Source organism: Neoarius graeffei, chromosome 9, assembly GCF_027579695.1.
Source record: "Neoarius graeffei isolate fNeoGra1 chromosome 9, fNeoGra1.pri, whole genome shotgun sequence".
Taxonomy (NCBI): Eukaryota; Metazoa; Chordata; class Actinopteri; order Siluriformes; family Ariidae; genus Neoarius; species Neoarius graeffei.
Genome location: NC_083577.1, coordinates 74,533,909 through 74,552,081, shown reverse-complemented (window position 1 = coordinate 74,552,081; position 18,173 = coordinate 74,533,909). Strand labels below are relative to the sequence as shown.

General features: G+C 41.7%; 1 protein-coding gene across 8 annotated transcripts in view; it reads right to left on the bottom strand.

Annotated features, from left to right (window-relative positions):
* The window catches only part of adarb1b (adenosine deaminase RNA specific B1b), a 520,712-nt gene that overhangs the window by 100,473 nt on the left and 402,066 nt on the right, over positions 1 to 18,173 (bottom strand). For all 8 annotated transcript variants that reach the window (XM_060930270.1, XM_060930273.1, XM_060930271.1 and 5 more), the window contains one exon: positions 523 to 597. In XM_060930270.1, the coding sequence (XP_060786253.1) occupies positions 523 to 550 (28 nt within the window). In that variant the 5' untranslated portion in view covers positions 551 to 597. The remainder of the gene's footprint in view (positions 1 to 522; positions 598 to 18,173) is intronic.

Genomic DNA, 18,173 nt, shown 5'->3' with positions numbered 1-18,173 from the left:
AAATGATTTTGTCGGATGTTTTGCATCAAGTTTATATTGATTGAATTTGCAAAAAATAAAATCCTCTGTTTCTCAAAATCCAGTGAATGTGGATAGAATAAAACAGTTATTCCACTCAGTCTCGTCGTACATGGCTTATAGCTGACTCAGTGCTACGCGTCTCATCGGCTATCAGCTCATACACGACTCGATTTCATGGAATAACTGTTAAATAGCTGTTATGAGTAAGTGATGAGAGGGACTAACTCGTCCTGCAGAACATTACACATAACTACAAGTGGCTCAAATTGTAATCCTTGACAAACTGCTATAGTAGAAGACAGATAAAACACTTAGGGTCATGTTGAAAAAGAAAAATCATCATCTTCAGCGTGGTAACTAAACAGTAACCCTGCTGTTGATCATTTTCCTCTAAAAGAACACCGCAAAGTGTTTAATTCCTTCCTCATCATCTTCATTTTGTCTATAATGACAGTTGTGTGCATTAGACCGTGTGTGTGTGTGTAGTGTACAAACACTCACTCATGTTCTCCTCCTCATCCACATCCATAGTGAAGAGCTTCTGCTGAGCCCGAGCCTGCCGCTCCCCGGCTCCACCTGAGACAGTGACGGATAAAGAGAAAGGGAACACGTTAATGATGTGAGCCACTTTCAAAATGAACTTTTCACTTAAGCCAACGCAGATGAACGCTTTCGACGGCTTCGTTATGAGAGCCGGAGATCCTGAGAGCAGCGATGATGGAGTGCAAAGAGATGAAAAGGGAAGATAAACGAATCTGCGAGGACTCGGAGGTTAAACCTACAGTAAGTGCATAAATATTTAGCAGTGAAAACTAATCTTTTGGACAGAGAGGAGAGAGAACGGGTGCCGTAGCTGACAGCTCCTAATAGTCACAGCGGGCTATTGTGACTTTAATATCCATTCGATTAGACCTCATTTTCAGCTGCCTTGCGGGAAAACTACAGCTATTGACATCAACAGGCTTTTAGTCACAATACACAACACAGATCCTGCATCGACCAGAGGACATCAGAAACAGTACATCGAGGACAGGAGCATTCCTGGGCCTTCTGATAAAAAGGGTTAATCATTTATTGTGTGTGTTTGTTACCTCCACCAATTTTGTTGGAGGAGGTTATGTTTTCGCCTCAGTTTGTTTGTCTGTTCTCAACATAACTCGAAAAGTAGTGAACTGATTTTGATGACATTTTAAGGAAATGTGGGCCATGGGCAAAGGAACAATTGAGTAGATTCTGATGCAATTCTAGACATGTATGTGGATCCAGAATTTTTTTTTTGTCCGTCCCCTCCTCACTCAACACCTCACCTATCCCTTAACCTGGGGTCATTGGGGCATTATGAGTTTGCAACCAGTTTCCTCCACCTTGACCTGTTTTCAGCCAGCCTCTGTGTCACTACAAAGTCGTGACCTGTCCAGTCTTTTATGTTGTCCTGCCATCGCTTCTTTTGTTGTCCCGTCTTTCTACTGCCATTTACTGTTCTTCGTAGCACTGTTTTTGCTAGGCCAGAGCTTCTGGTGACATGGCCAAACCATGTTAGTTTTCTTCTTTTGACTGTTGTGATCAAGTCTCTGTGTGGGCCAATGGCTTCTGTAACCTTTCTCATCACTTCCTCGTTTGTGACATGGTCCATATAATGAGTTTCCGAGCAGTTTCCTGTAGCATCTCATTTCCATTGCACTTATTCGTTTTTGTACCTCTGCTCTAAGTGTCCTTGTTTCACAGGCATATAAGAAAATTGAGGTGACAAGTGAGCGCATTAGTCTTATTGTTGAGCCAATTGTGATGTCACCACTGGCTCAAAAATCACCACTGGCTCAACATCACTACTGGCTCAACATCACCATTGTCCGTCCCCAACGTAACTCAAAAAGTCGTGAACGGATTGTGAGGAAATTTGGTGGACAGCTTTAGTAATATTGTGGTTCAAACTAGACCAAAATATCAGCGTGGTGGCACCAGTCATAACGGCCATGGGTTCTACATGATCGGAGATGAATTCTAGTGCATTTCCTGGCACTTGCAGGCCTCCCTGAAAGTCACTCTTTTTTGGTAATATGAATGAGATTTTTTTTGTGACAAAAGTTGCTGTGATTGTTTTTGATTGAAGACTTATTATAATTAATATTCAACTATATTAGTGACATATTTATGGAATACTAGCAGGTTGCCCGGGTTTTGCAAAATTCTGGTTTGCCCCCAGACTTCCATGTCAAATTTGGTGAAGATCCGTCGAGAAATGGTGATGTTAACCCAAGACAAACAAAAATCCAAACATCTACCACCCAGGGGCTCACCAGGGACCCAAATATGGAATTTCTGAGTTCTGCCAAATTGTGGCCATCTCCTGTATCTCTACGTGGCAAGTTTAGTGAAGATCTGTTGTACATGAATTTTTTGTTTATATCTGCAAAATTCCAGGTCATCCCTGGACCTACTTGCCAAATTTGGTGAAAATCCGTTGAGAAATGGCGACGTGAGCTCAAGACAAACAAACAAACTTTGCTGCTTATTATATAGAAGAATAAAATGACCAGTTGATGCTCACCATCCCTGTGTCTGAAATCACTCACTCATTCACTTCTCCCTCCTCACTATATAGGGAATTACTATATAGAGGACTATATTAAAATGATTGGTAAAATGAAAAAATGCTTTCGGACACTACTCCGTCCCACTGGTATTTACGTCATTACTGTTGCATAATTAAAACATGCCAGATCAGTCGGCTGGTGGGTTTTCAAAGCAATAAATACATGCGTGTATATTTGTGATAAATCCATATTATACTGAGCACATTTCCTACATTAATCAGTACAAAGTACCTGCAGCTTTCAGTTCTTTTAAATCAAGGCTGAATACTTGTCTTTTATTAAATCAAATTTGAGACTTAATTTCTTTCAGCGTGACCACAATGCATGATGGGATATATTGCTATGGTTAGTGACCATTGGTTGTACACTACTTTTCGCGATGCATTCATGGGATACTTTGAGTGCACTATATAGGGTGCAAATAATCCTCACTAAGGTTTCAGACTGCACTACAAAATGGCGTCCTTACTATATAGTGCCCTATATAGTGAGCAGGGAGTGATTTCAGACACAGGAAAAGCGTCAGCTTTATTTTCAGCTTCAGCCATTCAATTACAATACACGACTATCCAGATTGAACTCATATCATCCCTACTGACCGTTACTCCGACGGTTTCAATACACCATGTTGCGTCATAAAAAAAAAAAAAAAATTGTGGACTGCCTGTATTATGTGCATGGCGTGTAAGCACCTCAACACGGATGGCACTTTACTACGAACACAGCATAAGGAAGTTGGCAAACCGAACTAGCACGATCAGTGACGATCTCCACACGGAACGACTCAGGCAGTTCTACACTGGGTGTTACATGGATAGGGAGTGGAGTATGTCCGAGTGTAGAACATTCTCATACCGGCGCAAGGGAAAATAAATATTTGCAAGATTGACAAGTCTTTTTATTAGTGTAGCAGCAACTTTTACAGGTGTGTTGGCAATATCTTGGGCGTAGCAGTAAGGAAACATTACATATCAACCCAATATGCTGAAAAGGCAGAGTTTGAACCCTGGTTCAAGTGTGGCTTGACTGATATACGCACCCTACCGAGTGCCCTTCAAGCTCTTCCTGTGACCACCAATGTCAGGATTTAGCCCACACAGATTTTTTTAAAGTCTTGCTCACTTTTTTTTTTTAATTAAATGAAGCCATTGTTGTGACAGGATGCCAAATGAACAAGGTCAGTGCCACGGGTTTAAGGCACCGGAATTAGGTCTACTGTCAACTCTGCTCTTCAAATATATAGGTGTTATTTACCAGCTGGGAGGTCCGTATTGTTAGGTGAGCTGGGAATTGAACCCGGGTCGCTGGCATAGTAACCCAGCAAACATCTACTAGGCTAAGCAGAGGGATGACTCAAGTGCAGAGGAGTGAGATAAAAGCTGAGGTTCAATAAAAAAGTTTATTTGCCAATGCTCAGAAGTCCAGAAAAATCCACAGCTTGGGATAAAACAAAAATCCACAAAGGAAAGATATCAGCCAGACAGGTAATTTCAAACACACAGGAGATACAAGAAAGACAAACAAAAGTTCCAAGAGTTCAAAAATCCAAAACCAAGGGAGAGAAAGCAAAAAATCCAAACGCTCAGAAGATACAAAAAGGCAAAGTTCCAAGTAACAAAAAAATAGTCAAAATGTCCCAAAAGAATAACTACCAAAAACAAAGGGCCAAGGCACACAGTACAAAAGTGACTCACTATAAAACAACACAAAGACTCAGTGACTAGCAACACAAAATGGGGTAGTATAAATACCCAAAGTGATTGAACACATGACCAGGTAATAATTAGCAATTAAGACTAGGTGGGGCACAAGGCACATGAAAACAAAGAAGCACATGGCTGTCAAAACAAAACACAAACCCCCTAGCTGTCAAAACAAACATGACATGACAAAGATATAATAGCGGCCTCTAGAGGCCAAGATAGTCCCAAAGCCTAACACGTATGGTGAAATACCGTGACCGAGGTCTTGAAAGTACTGAGTGAGGCGCTCTGGGCCGAGGTCAGTATTCAAGGCCGAGGTCACGGTATTTCACCATACAGACCAACCTTAAGCTGGTAAATAATATATATATTTTTTTATTTACCAAATTCTAACAGAAAATGAGAGCGCCCGAAAGGGAAAATCGAGCCGAGCCGCCATTTTGAATCCTCATTCACGTCTGTAATGCAAATTGCTTCCTCCTCGGTATACAAGTGCACTTCCATGGCAGGAAAAAAACTACATTTTGCCGCCTATGTAGTCCCCTATTTATACAAAATTGAGTCATTCAGGATTCAGCCATGTTTTTGCTCGGCGTTAGCAAGTTAGAGGTTTTTAGCTTTCTCCTGAAATGTTTTCTTTTATTTCTTCTTCCTCAGAGTAGTAAAACTCACTTTCGCTGTGAAGACTCGTTCTTGCTATCCATGCTGTAAAATTAATGCTATTCTCCTGAGAAATGTGAAAATAAATGTTGACAAAAATTGCTACTATGTTTGTTGTTGTGAACGAGCGAGTCGCCAGAGGTCCGTAACGGGGATCCGTATCGTAGGATACGGACCCGCTCGCCAGCCAATCAGAGTGCAGGATTTGATGGAAACCGGACCGCGAAAAAAATAAGGACTTCTATAGCTTTCATCAAGAGCCTGGTTTGTCAATCTGAGAGCAGTATTCATTCGTTTCAAATTCAGATTTTGCAATGCCCCCCCAAAAAACAGGCTCTGCTTATGTAAAAATTTGCTCTGCTCTGCTCAAAAAAAAAAAAGCCCTGCCCTGTCGCTCAAATAGACCCTGCTCGAGCTCAGACTGCTTTGTGTGCTCGGGAATCTTTTGCTCGCAGTGCAGCGGATGTTGGTGAAACTACCTTATCAAAATTCAACAACCAATCGAATGCAAGGTTTGACGTTGAGCAGTGAAATCAGCTCTGCCTCCTTGGGTACGTTCACTTGACCACTCCTGCCGTCCAGGGCCTTATTACATTAATCAACTATATGTACTTGGTTTCTTGTTGGACTTTTGGAGTTAATACATTAAACAATTATTTCACGAAATCGAGTCGTACGTGAGCTGATAGCCGACGAGACGCATAGCACCGAGTAATCTATAAACCATGTACGACTAGATTGAGTGGAATAACTCTTTTATTCTATCCACATTCACTGGATTTTGGGAAAGAGAGCATTTTTGTTTTTATTTTTTGCAAATTTGATAAACAAAAACTTTATACAAATGAACTGACTTTAGTGTTGCTTTTTTTTTTCTTTTTTTGTAGAAAATGCTGTCTTGCTGTCGTGCCGAGGTCTAGAACAGCTTTAGACATTTATTTAATTCTTCCTTGGACATTTCAGTTCTGTCATTTTCAAACTTTTTTGAGCTTCTGAACCAGTCTAAAAAAATTGCAACTAATTTTAATGCTTAAAGATGAAGAATGTACACAAACCGGCAAAATGACAGGAGCAATTTGTGAAAAATGCAATAATAATTATAATAACAATCCTTGAAAAATTAAAAAAGATACGTTCTTACCATCAAATCCTTTCATTCCATATTTTGTTGCTTTTTTTGTTTTTTTTATGGTTTTGTTTGTGAGTAATTTTTATTTCGTACTCGGTTGGTTCAGCAACACGCTCCACGTTTGTTTGTCTCTACTCCCAGTATATGAGCTGATAGCCTAGTAGTAGAGTAGCCAATCAGAGCACCTGATTGCTCATATCCAGTGAATGTGGAGAGAATAAATATCAATGTCTATATACATGTGTCCAAAGTGATATGGGTCTGCTATATGTAGCTGTTATACTGTAGTTAAAAAAAAAAAAAAGTTACTATAACAGCTACATGTAGTCAGGCTTGTAGTACTTGAGTCCGACTCGTGCCTTAATTTTAAGGACTCGTGACTCGACTTGGACTTGAGCACTGATGACTCAGACTTGTGCATTAACTGCATTTGGACTTGTAAATTGGAGACGAGGACTCTGATTTTTTCTTTATTTTTTGTAACATGCCAGAATAATTTGGCAGAAGATATTTATATCTACATTAATTTTGTACTAATTTCATGCAAGAGTGTCACACCAGTGCGCCTTGGCGTGTGCATCAGATAGACTCTCGGGCGTGCACCGGACAGCGCGCACACCAAGCGGACTCTCGCCTGTGCCGTAAAAGACTCGCACCTGCACAGGATTAAGGCGCAATCAGCACACCGATATAAAAACTGTGAAAACACACTTACTTTGTGAAGTATTGAGTTGCATTGCTGACACATTACCAAGCCTTATTTCCTTGTTTGGTTTCCTGATCTCTGATTTCCTGTTTCTTGTCTTTGATTCTGCCGAGTCTACGATAGCCTGTTTGTGCCTCGCTCGACGTATTGCCTGTTTCACCGTTTTACGATTTTGCCTGCCGTTCTGGATTGTTTACCGTCTTCACTTGTATTAATAAACACAACTTCTGCACTTACATCCATCTCCCAACCATCTCTGACAGAATACTTCACACTCCCTGATAAAGAGAAGCACATTCACCTGTTCATGCGTCATGTTCAGGAACAAACTAATGTTAATGGCGCTGAAACAGCCGCCATCAAATGGTGCGGTTGGAGTCTTGTTCTTGGACTCAACTCAATTTTTTTTTTATGACTTGGACTTGACAACTGGGGACTCGAGAGTGGACTTGGACTCGAGGTTTAGTGACTCAACCAGGGCACAAAGCAGTCTGAGTGTGAGCAGGGGCAATTTGAGAGAGAGGGAGGAAACATTGCAAAATCTGAACATGAAATAAATAAATAAATAAATAAATAAATACTGCTGTCAAACTGAAAAACCACACCCTTGATTAAAGTTAGGAATAAAACTCTATACTAAAGAACAATACTTTTTGTTTAGACTCAGACATGCAATAAAGTTTAAGACCATGATTTTGTTAACTTTTTTTTTAACCTCTGCCAAGGAGATTATGTTTTCAGTGCAGTTTGCTTGTCTATTTGTAAGCAGGACTGTGCAAAATCGACAAACCCGTGTTCCATGAAACTTGGTGGAAGGGTGTATCATGTGCCAAGGAAGGACCTGATACATTTTAGAGCGGATCCGAGTCAAGGGTCATTTGCCATACATATTAAAATCCAGTAAACGGCAGTAAATTTCAATAGCGGCAAAACATAACCAATGTAGAAATACGATGACTCCATATCCATATCGCAATCCACAGGTATCAGTAATCCTCTGGGATACACATGTAGGCACATCATTTTGGGAATATATCCAGATGTATAAACAGGCTCCTGTTTGCAGGTTTGCATATCATATAACGGACGCCTGCTGTCCTTGGTGGAGCGCTGCGCTCTCGGAGCGTTCTCTTGATGCTAATTTTCTTACTGATACTTTCTAATTAAAAAAAAAAAAATCATCTCATTTTTAGTTTCTTCTTGAGCATTATATTACTTAACTTTTTATCGTTGCTGTGTTTGTACAGCACTTTGAGCTAAAACGTGTCAACAACGGATAAAAGAAAATGAAAGGAAGGGGATGAAAAGGAAGCGGTAGGAAGGGGAAAATAAATAAATAAATAAATAAATAAACCCTCGTACGTTTATAAAATGCGGATAGAGTCTTTTAGAGATTAGCCACGACTGGCACCAAGCCTGTAAATTTACTCTTAATAAAACCTTACCATTAAGAGAGTCTTCACATCTTGTTAAATGAGGTGGGATGTAAAACTTTTCCCGGCTCACCAAGTAAGATGAGGTGTTGTATAATTTATTTCCAATTTCTGCATCATGAGACTTCACAGACCTCGGGCTCGGTTGGACTAAAACAGCTCTTGCATGTTCGCTTGCTCGGAAACAGTGGAAATGGAAAAACATTAAAGGGGAACTGAAGTCATTTTTAAACTTGCTTTATTTCTTAATTAGCGTGTTATTCAATTACGTTTTCGGTTTTAGTAACCTTATATCGTGACTCGTATTGGCAACTAATTGCAATTAAATGTTATACTTATCGGCCTATTCGGTTTTTAGCCGTGTTGAATTTAGTTCGTTTGGTCCACAGTAGGTGTCGCTTATCCGCGAGAGCGTCACAAGACTTGTGTGATCCTATAGGATGCATTTACCACTTTTAACGTTATCCACGACTGGGACAAGTATAGATCTTCCCTCTGCCATAAAAACTGGCGAATGACATTTTGATTTGTAGTAAAACTGTGTCGATCATGTGAGTGCAGTTTTTGCGCAATGTTCGCTTGGCGGCACTAATGCCGCTTTTCCACTACAAACGCGGCTGAGTCGGGCTGAGCCGTGCCGTGCTGAGTCGAGCTGAGCGGGGCTGTTGGAGTTGCATTTCGACTACAACCGCGCTGAACCGTGCTGGCTGGAAGTGGGTGGACACATTGGGTGGAGTTAGCGAAAGTGGGTGGACGTCATGTGTCGTTAAGCAGCGCAAACGGTGACATCAGTGATCTTTTAAGCGGTAGTCTCACGACCCGAATAGTAAACAATAAACATGGAGGACATGGAGTCGTTAGTGTTGCTGGTCTTGGTGCTGTGGCTTGTTGTCACCGACAACGCCAACAGATACTGGCAAGAGCGTATAGATGAGGCGAGACGCATAAGGCTTCAGAAATTCTCGTAATTCGTAATTATTCTCCTTCCGGGTTTGCGGTGTTTACAGATCCCAGCACGCTCGCGGGGCGTGTGTGGGCATGTGAGGACACTCCTCCTCACCAATCAGTGCACAGGGGAGTGTCTGCTCACGCCCCCAACCTCACTCGGCACGGCTTGGCTCGCTTCAGCCCCACTCCAAAACGGTGCGAGTTTTAGGGGCTAAGCAGGGCTGAAACGAGCTGAGTCGTGCTGGTTTTTGGTAGTCGAAACGCGAGCCGTGTCGGGCTGAAGTGAGCTGAAGCGAGCTGAAGTGAGCTGAAAAAGGGTAGTGGAAAAGGGCCATAAGAGTTCACCACGTGTTTTCTTGACCTTCCGAGCAGCATTTTGTGGTCTGTTGCTCAACCAAATCAGTGAAATTCGCCAATAATCTACAGTCGAGATTGTCTCCTGATGGATTCACAAGGTTCTGTAGGATCTGTAGTTAGTGCCTGGAAAATGGACCATTTGGGTCATGATTTGATGTCAGATTTACAGTAACTTCCCTTTCACTTTGCTTTGTATTTCCTGCATATAGAGGTTTGGTAGTTTAACGCAGCAGGTATAACTCAAAATCCTTAATCTGAAAATCTGGTGGACTGACGCATATGTTTATTCATAGGTGTTTTACTTTTTCAAATTCTCTTCACAGCCTAAGAGGAAATTACCCTAAAACAATTTGATTCGGAAATAGAATTGAGCGTTAGATTAACTGGACTTTTACTCCAAGATAGGCAGCATTTTCTTGCTTAAAGGAGAACTGAAGTCATTTTTAAACTTGCTTTATTTCTTAATTAACGTGTTATTCAATTGCGTTTTCAGTTTTAGTAACCTTATATCGTGACTCGTATTGGCAACTAATTGCAATTAAATATTATACTTATCGGCCTGTTCGGTTTTTAGCCGTGTTGAATTTAGTTCGTTTGGTCCACGGCAGGCGTCGCTTATCCGCGCGATCTTCATGAGACTTGTGCGAGACTTCGAAACATGAAGTGCCAGCCAGGTGTCAGCGCCGCCATTTTGAAAACTGTTTTCCGAACGAAATGTTGCACAAAAACGAGTTTAAATGACGATTACTGCCTACTTTTTTCAAACTTTCCTGATTGCTATCAAAACAAATGAAACTTCCGGCTTGATTACGTCAGCGTTCGAAAGAGGGCGCGCGCGTCTTTTGACAACGTTGGCAGATGTCGGTCACTTTGATTTCCGCTGTACGTTTTACTTCCGTCCTACGATGTCTCGCACAGGTCTCAGCGAATCTCGTTTATGGCCGTTGCTTTGACATATGGACCGATATATTACAGAGCATATTTCAAACACTCATAACTTGCTATAGTAGTGACAAAATAGCGATCAAAAATGCATCCCGATATTTAATAAAATGAGATAAATAGAATTTTGATAATAAAAAAATTTGCCTTCAGTTCTCCTTTAAAATGATTACACATTATATGGTAAGAGCCCGAACGTAGAGCTTTGTCCCCTGCCTCATTCCTGAAGGGCGCATGTGGCTGAAGGGTGCGGGCCGGTCTTGTTCCAAACAGTCCGACTAATCACCAGCACTGCTGTCCCTCACTGCCTCAGGCTGCTTTAGTCTGCATACATTTCGAGGTCTGTGTGTGTGAGAGAGATTAATCAACAGAACAGCAGCCTCGGTACAAAACGACGAGAGCACAACCTCCTGCGTGTGTTCACACAGCACTTTATCATCGTCCACCAAAGGAAGAAAGTAATTAAATGCAAACCACAATGGCAGTAAACAACTGCCTGAATTTGTGCGTGACGCGAGTCGCTCAAAGCAATCGGGCTGCAACAGCAAGTGAACATAAGGCCACGTAGTGCCAAGGTGAGCAAATTTGAACTATGGTGAGCCGGTATTTGCTCTGCTGCGATAGCGGCCGACAAACACTGGGTTTGGCAGGCGGATGTTCACAGAGGAGGGGAAAAATGGGCCAATGCGCCAAATGTTTAACACTTCACCCCAACAGAGGACTCAAGAAAATAAGGTCAGCGTAGTGAATGGGGGGGGGGGGGGGGATAGCGACGACACAAGGAAAGGCGTCAGCTGCCCGGTACGAGGGTTCTGAGGGACAACAGGCTGGGACGGTAGTGATCACAGACACGATAGAGCAGCTGGTGCTGATCACAGCCTTCTGCCTTTGTATGCACCATTCTTCACAGCCGACACTTTCTTAAGCTAAACTAAATGGCCTAATTAATCTGGCCTAATGGTCGGTGACAACAAATATGCTAGCACAATTATTACCCTATTAAAGATTAATATTCTGCTGGAAAATTGAAAAGGGGGCGGGTTAGGAGAGAGGGGTTGAAGGAGGGAAGGTAGCAGGGAGACCGTTTTTTTGGGTTGACCGCATGAATACTTAACTTTAAGGTGTTCTACAAAGCTAACGATGCTTTTACGTCTCTCTCTCTCGATGTCTTTCTCTTCTGTCTTTCGTTGCTTAATGGTCTGTGGTGTAATGAGGATGTAGGACACTGTGGCTCAGGCTTGTTCTGGGCCTGTCACCTTTCATTTGGCCTCCTCTGCTATTCTCTTTCTGCCCATGAATCCATAAGCAGCACTGAGATCAGCTTTAATCTGGGAGCGCAGAGACGATGCGCTGCTCGTGGTGCTCTGGGAGGCTCGACTATTTTTTTTTTTTTTAACATTTTTTTCTCCATGTAGAATGGCAGGACGATGGGTTCCCGTACCATGAAGGTCATAGTGAACAAGGATACCGAGGCAGAGATCACAGCACAGGAAAGGAGTTAAAGGATGCACTTCGCGAGGGCTGGAGCGGTGACTGTGTCATCACGGGGCTGTAGGGGTTTGGCACGCGGAAGCTGGCTTGGTGCTGATCCAGGGGGGTTAAGCAGAGCGTTTCTGTGTTAGTACAGCTGTGTTTAGGCAAAGCTTACCTGACCACTGCGTACACAGCTCAAACACAAGCACACATGGAGATAACATGTGGACCGTACATTTCAATGTTTAACACTTAACCTTTTCCTTTTGGGAGGAAAAGTGGATTCCTGTTCTAGTCGTACTGATGGAGAAAAAGAATATGATGGAGGAAGACAGAGATTATGGAGCTTTTTTAAGTATTTGAATATTAATTTAGTATGTATTTGATTTCGCATTAAATAAGAAGAGAGAATTTTTTTCTGGCGTTTTTAATTAATGCATTACAGTGGTGAACTGTTACTATTAGAGCTGGGACTTGAGCTCAGCCAAAACTTAGGCTACATCCACACGACAGCGGCAACGAGATGTTATTTAAAAATATATCGCGTCCAAATGGGCAACGATCAGTAAAATATCAGGTCCATATGGCAACGCAACGCTTGCTGAAAACGATGCAATACACATGCCACACCTCTAGGGGCGCTGTAAGACGGTCCCTTCGGAGACACAAGAACAATAGAAGAAGTAAGGACGCATGCGCATAAACTATTATGCGCGAGACTTCATATTAGCCACAAAGTCAGGAAAATCTGTTCGTAAAATTACGTTATAATGACCAAATACAATGAAAAGTATTTTTCCAGTCTCACCTGTGAAAGGTAATCCCATGTGATCTCGTTTGGACGGTAAACCTGTTGGTACAGTTAAACGCAGCACATGAATCTTTATTCTCCGCTTTGACCTATCCAATATGGCGGCGAGGATGACGTATGATTCTACGCGGAAGGCGGCGTCTTTAATGGTCCGGAATAAATTGAATGCTACACGTTGATGGATTAATTTGCTCTTCTACGCCCTTTTTGAGGAATGTATTGCAGGACTAAAACCAACATCTGAAGAGGTGAGATCGCTCCTTTTTTTCCCTATTTTTGCTGGCAGGATTGACTCTGCCCTAAGGGCAGAGTCTCTCTCTCTCTCTCTCTCTCTCTCTCTCTCTCACTTTGCACCATTACACAATAAATATTCACAGTGAAAATATTTTGTAAGCGCGTTTCATGAACCAAGTTATAGGATTTGTTGACAACTCGCATCGAGTTCCTTACACTTCTACCCGGCGTGAAGCACTCACAGTCATGTGGTTGTGACGTCATCGTAAACAAATCCATTCTACTCATCCAGACGACTTCGCAACGGCAACGTTGCCAGATCTTTCCACTCTGGAACCCGTTCTCAAAAAGATTGTGTTTTGGGCACCAAAAACGCCGGTGCCGTGTGGACACCAGGCCTAAACGCTAAGCAATTGTATCGGAGTCACCTGAATCCGTTGCCGTGTGGACAGGGCCTTAGCCAGACACCAAAAAAGCAACAGGGCAAAGGATTTTGCGAGGGATTAGCGGCAGGCTGCCAGGTCGCTCCGTTGTGTGTAGCTGTTGATGTTGATTTTAAAAGTAACCAAGTAAATTACATCGGGAAATGAATACTTAAGTATAAATGAAAAATACTGTGGTGAGCGTGCAGAGTAGAAGAGGAGTCTGGAGACAGAAATCTTAGTTTCTCAGTCGTTAGCCTGTGCTACTTGCTCTTGATAGATAGCACTGGCTTGACTGCTTTATTAGCATTCACAAGCACTACTGATGAACGTTACACCGGCTGAAAGGTGACTTCACTGCTGCGTCGACGCCACTGAGTCGCGCTTAAGCTTGCGTTGGCCTTCGAGAAGGCCTAGGGCGATAAATCTTTGGTCCCTCCCACTATAAATCAAAATCTGATTGGTTAATTCATCTGTCACTTCCTACATTGTCATGGCCTTCTGTCCTGGCAATTAAGTCCTAACCAATGAGTGAGCAGCTCTAAACTCTTCTCAGCCTAGAGACAACGAACAAACAAACAAACAAACAAACAAACAAACAAAAAATCTCATTGAATAACTTGATTTTAATGTTTTCAGGAGAGTAACCCTTTCATTTTTAAAGCAAATTTGACAGAAAATGTGGCCAAATTAGAATTAGAAAAGAATAATTATCATGAAAGAAATTAAATATAACATTTGAAATGCTGATATGTTTGGGCCATCTCTGAAGGACGAGAAGACCTTGATGGTTCCCCTCTGATGTATTACAGGTTAGTTTTGAGATTAAAAAATAAATAAATAAATAAATAAATAAATAAATAAGAAGTCATAACTCCAATCACTAAAATACACATTTTATGCACATTAGAACAAAGGATTCAGACAGCCCCAGACATCTACAGCGTCACATCCATGAAGTGAAATGGAGTCAAGTGGACTCAAAGTGGAAGATATGAACTGTGAAATGGTAAGTCCATCTAAAGTTTTAATGTTCGAATAAAATAGCTAAAATAATAAGCTATTTAATTATATATTTATTATAGAAATTACTAGTTTATAGGCATGTAACGATTCGATTTGATTCAATGATATTGTGATGGAGTGCCCGTCACTACAGTTGAGTATGTGCTCTGACTGCCATACTAACGAGCCTGGCTCTTTGGTCTTGAGTTCTGTAGGAACTCAAGGTGCAGGTTTGGTACCCTGTAGACCTGGGTTCAAGGCAGGACAAGGTGACTGTTCTCTCACTTCATGACATTTGGTGTCAGAAGTGGTCATTCCCGGTTCAACGATCGGACCTCCAGACCTGATCCTCTCCCTGCTCCACCTAGTGCAGCCTGATGAAAAACTTTCTCACAGCCCAACAACGACGAGAGGAGGGCTTGCTGCCTGAGCTACGTGATTTACGGGTCTCCTTGCAGCCAGTTCCTCAGGCAGTAGCTGCAGCTGAAACCCCAAGTACAACAACAGCAAGTAGTCCCCGGATGGAACTGCCAACATCAGTACCATGGCAACGTCGGAAAAGGGAATCATCACAATCCTTGTTTGTCAATGAGGACTGCGATGCCAGCAATCAGGAGCCATGGGTGCAGAGGCCATATGCTGCTGAGCCTAAGATTCCCCCATATCAAATGGGTTTGAGTGCATTGCCAAGACATAGAAACTCCGGAAACCGAGTGGGCCTGCCGGCTTGTCCTTCTTCTGTCTGGGAAGGCGTTGGAGGCACGCATTGCCATGGATGAAGATAACGGCCATTGCTACAAAGACACCCCGCTGACCAAATTCAACATTTCACCTGAGACATACAGGCAGCAGTTTTGCGCTACTTAAGTTCCAGCAGGTTTGGCATCCTGTAGACCTGGGTTCAAGGCAGGATAAGGTGACTGTTCTCTCGCTTCACTACAGATGGTGTCAGGAGTGGGATGGCTTGCCGGGAGGCCATGGGAGGTGTGCCCTATGTGTGAGTTGTACAAGGGACCCCCAGAATAGGTGGCCCCTGTGCAAGGAACCCCAGAGATGGGTGAAGCACAAGTGTATGGGGCACCCTGGTATGGAAGAAGTATGACTGGGGGATGTGTGAGGAACGCTTGTGTGTGTGAAGTGCACGGGTGTGCCGCCTGAAGGGGAGGGCAGTGTGATGGAGTGCCTGTCACTACAGTTGAGTATGTGCTCTGACTGCCATACTAACAAGCCTGGCTCTTTGGTGTTGTGGTCAAGGTGCAGGTTTGGTACCCTGTAGACCTGGGTTCAAGACAGGACAAAGTGGCTGTTGTCTCGCTTTGCTACAGATATTGTTAAAAAAATTAAATGAAAATTTTATCATAAAAAATGCAACATTTATTTTCTAATTCTTTATCGACTTAAATATTCTTTTTGTTAAAAAAAACAAAAAAACATTTTGTTTCATTTTTATAATAACCAACAGTAAGTATTTATGCACATTTGTAAAGGTTGGAGTAAAACATACTAACCTAGTAACTAAATATTCCTTTTATTAAAAATGTTCATCACAAATAGCTCTTTTCTGAATAAACTTCTAAACATTTATACTACCTCCATTTTCTTCTCTTCTCTTGAGCTTTCAGCAGTCTGTAAAAAGAGAGAGCTCCAATTTCTTGTTCAATTTATTTGTACAGTCAGTCACACAATGGCTCTTTCCCTTTTCAGATCTATTTTTTTTTGTGTTTTCTCTCCCAACATTAGAGCTGTGTTACTTCCGCCTATGGAGAAGTCACATTTATTCCTACTATTGTAAATTATTGTGACCTCTGCTGTCTAAATAATGCAATTACAGCCAGAAAAAACGAAGAGATTACGCAGCTTGATAATAATCACAGATCATTTCTTTTTGTTTCATTGATTCGAGTCGTCATAAATTTGTATTGTGATTTATTATCACCCGATATACATCATTACATGCCTACTAGTTAAAAACATTTTGTGCACCATTTCTTTACTTTTTTGGTTTGTCAGTCAAAATCTTTAGAACACACTGCATTCCCACTGTTTTGTCCTTTGGCTCAGTTTGTGGCTCGCGGCTCACAACCCAACACACACACACACACACACACAGCATGTTTGGTTCACTTCCTGTATTTGGGCCGATTCAGGATCAAATTGCTTTATTGCTGAAATCAAACCGTGATGGATTAGAACCATACTGAGCCCACTTCACAGAGATGGTCTCAGACCAAAGTTGTGGTCAGCACCCCAGCCTGATGGATATGTTCTCACCAGCACAATCTAACCACACCAAAGTGGAAAATGCACCAGGGTTTGATTTAAACTGACTAAATGGTGCATATGTGAAAGCATCCTTATGAACACACACACACACACACACACACACATGTCCTCAAATCATACTCTAAAAAATGAGCCTGGAGAGCAAAGCAAGGACAAACCAACTTGGGTACATCATGCACTAACTCCTATATTCTGGCCTATATTCCTGCCACTGCCTTTTCACAAACTTCATGGGTGGGTCGAGCCATACCGAGTACTTTTTAGCCAGTAGAAGGTGAGTAATGTTGTTTATGTAACACACAATGCTGAAAATATATATCTTCTGCTCCAGCATGTGGCCTTCCAGAAGAAAGCAAAATAAAGCCAGAAATAGGGGTACAGTAAGAGTCCATTTCTGTCCCCCAAGGTACAATCTACACTACTGTACCCCCTGGGGCTCATTATTGGTCCTTACGGTAACTACGTGTACCTTTTTAGGGTCAAAAAGTTACATATATGTTCCCAAGCAGGAGCTAAAGGGTACAAAGGGGGTACAATACCGTACTTTATTTTCTGAGAGTGCAGAAGTCAATGAAAACGAAAAAGAATAAAAATCGGAATAAAAATTAACACAATGTGAATGTGCTACACAACCACACAGCTGTATGCATAACATCTTTTTGAGACATCACTCGCCTTTGCAGTTTTTCTCAACATTCAATATTAAATCTTACAACAAACCCTAATCAGGAAGGCTTCAAGTACATGCCCCATTTTTTCTTGGACTGTACTGTGGAATGAAGAGAACTTAAAAGTAAACAAAGTCAGGACTCATTTTTTTCCAGGTGTTTCCTCTTGAGCTTTCAGCAGTCTGTAAAAAGAGAGAGCTCTGATTTCTTGTCAAATTTATGTGTACAGTCAATCGCACAACAGCTCTTTTCCATTTCAGATCTATTTTTTTGTGCTTTTTCTCTCTCAACATTAGAGCTGTGTTACTTTTGCCTATGGAGAAGTCACATTTATTCCTACTATTGTACATTATTGTGCCCTCTGCTGTCTAAATAATGCAATTACAGCCAGGAAAAACAATGAACAGAATGAACAGAAATTAAAAGTAAACAAATCAGGACTCTTTTTTTTCCAGGTGTTTCCTCATTTATAATCATAAACCTTCTACAACTATGAAGAAAATTCACAGGGAAGCGCAAAACATGCCAGAGGGGGAGGGGAAAAAACAACAACACGTGTAATACAATACACAAATTTTTAATTAGTTACTTGCAGAAAGCATTATGCTTTGAAAAGCTAAATCTTTAATGCACTGCTCAGGTCATTTGATCTCTTCAGTGAACAAGAGTGCTCTGAGAGTACAATATCTCCCGCTGGCAACGATGCCATAACTCTGGTAAAATGCGAGTGAATTGAACGAAATGGCAATATGTGTATTACTGACAGATAAAGAATCCTGTCAAG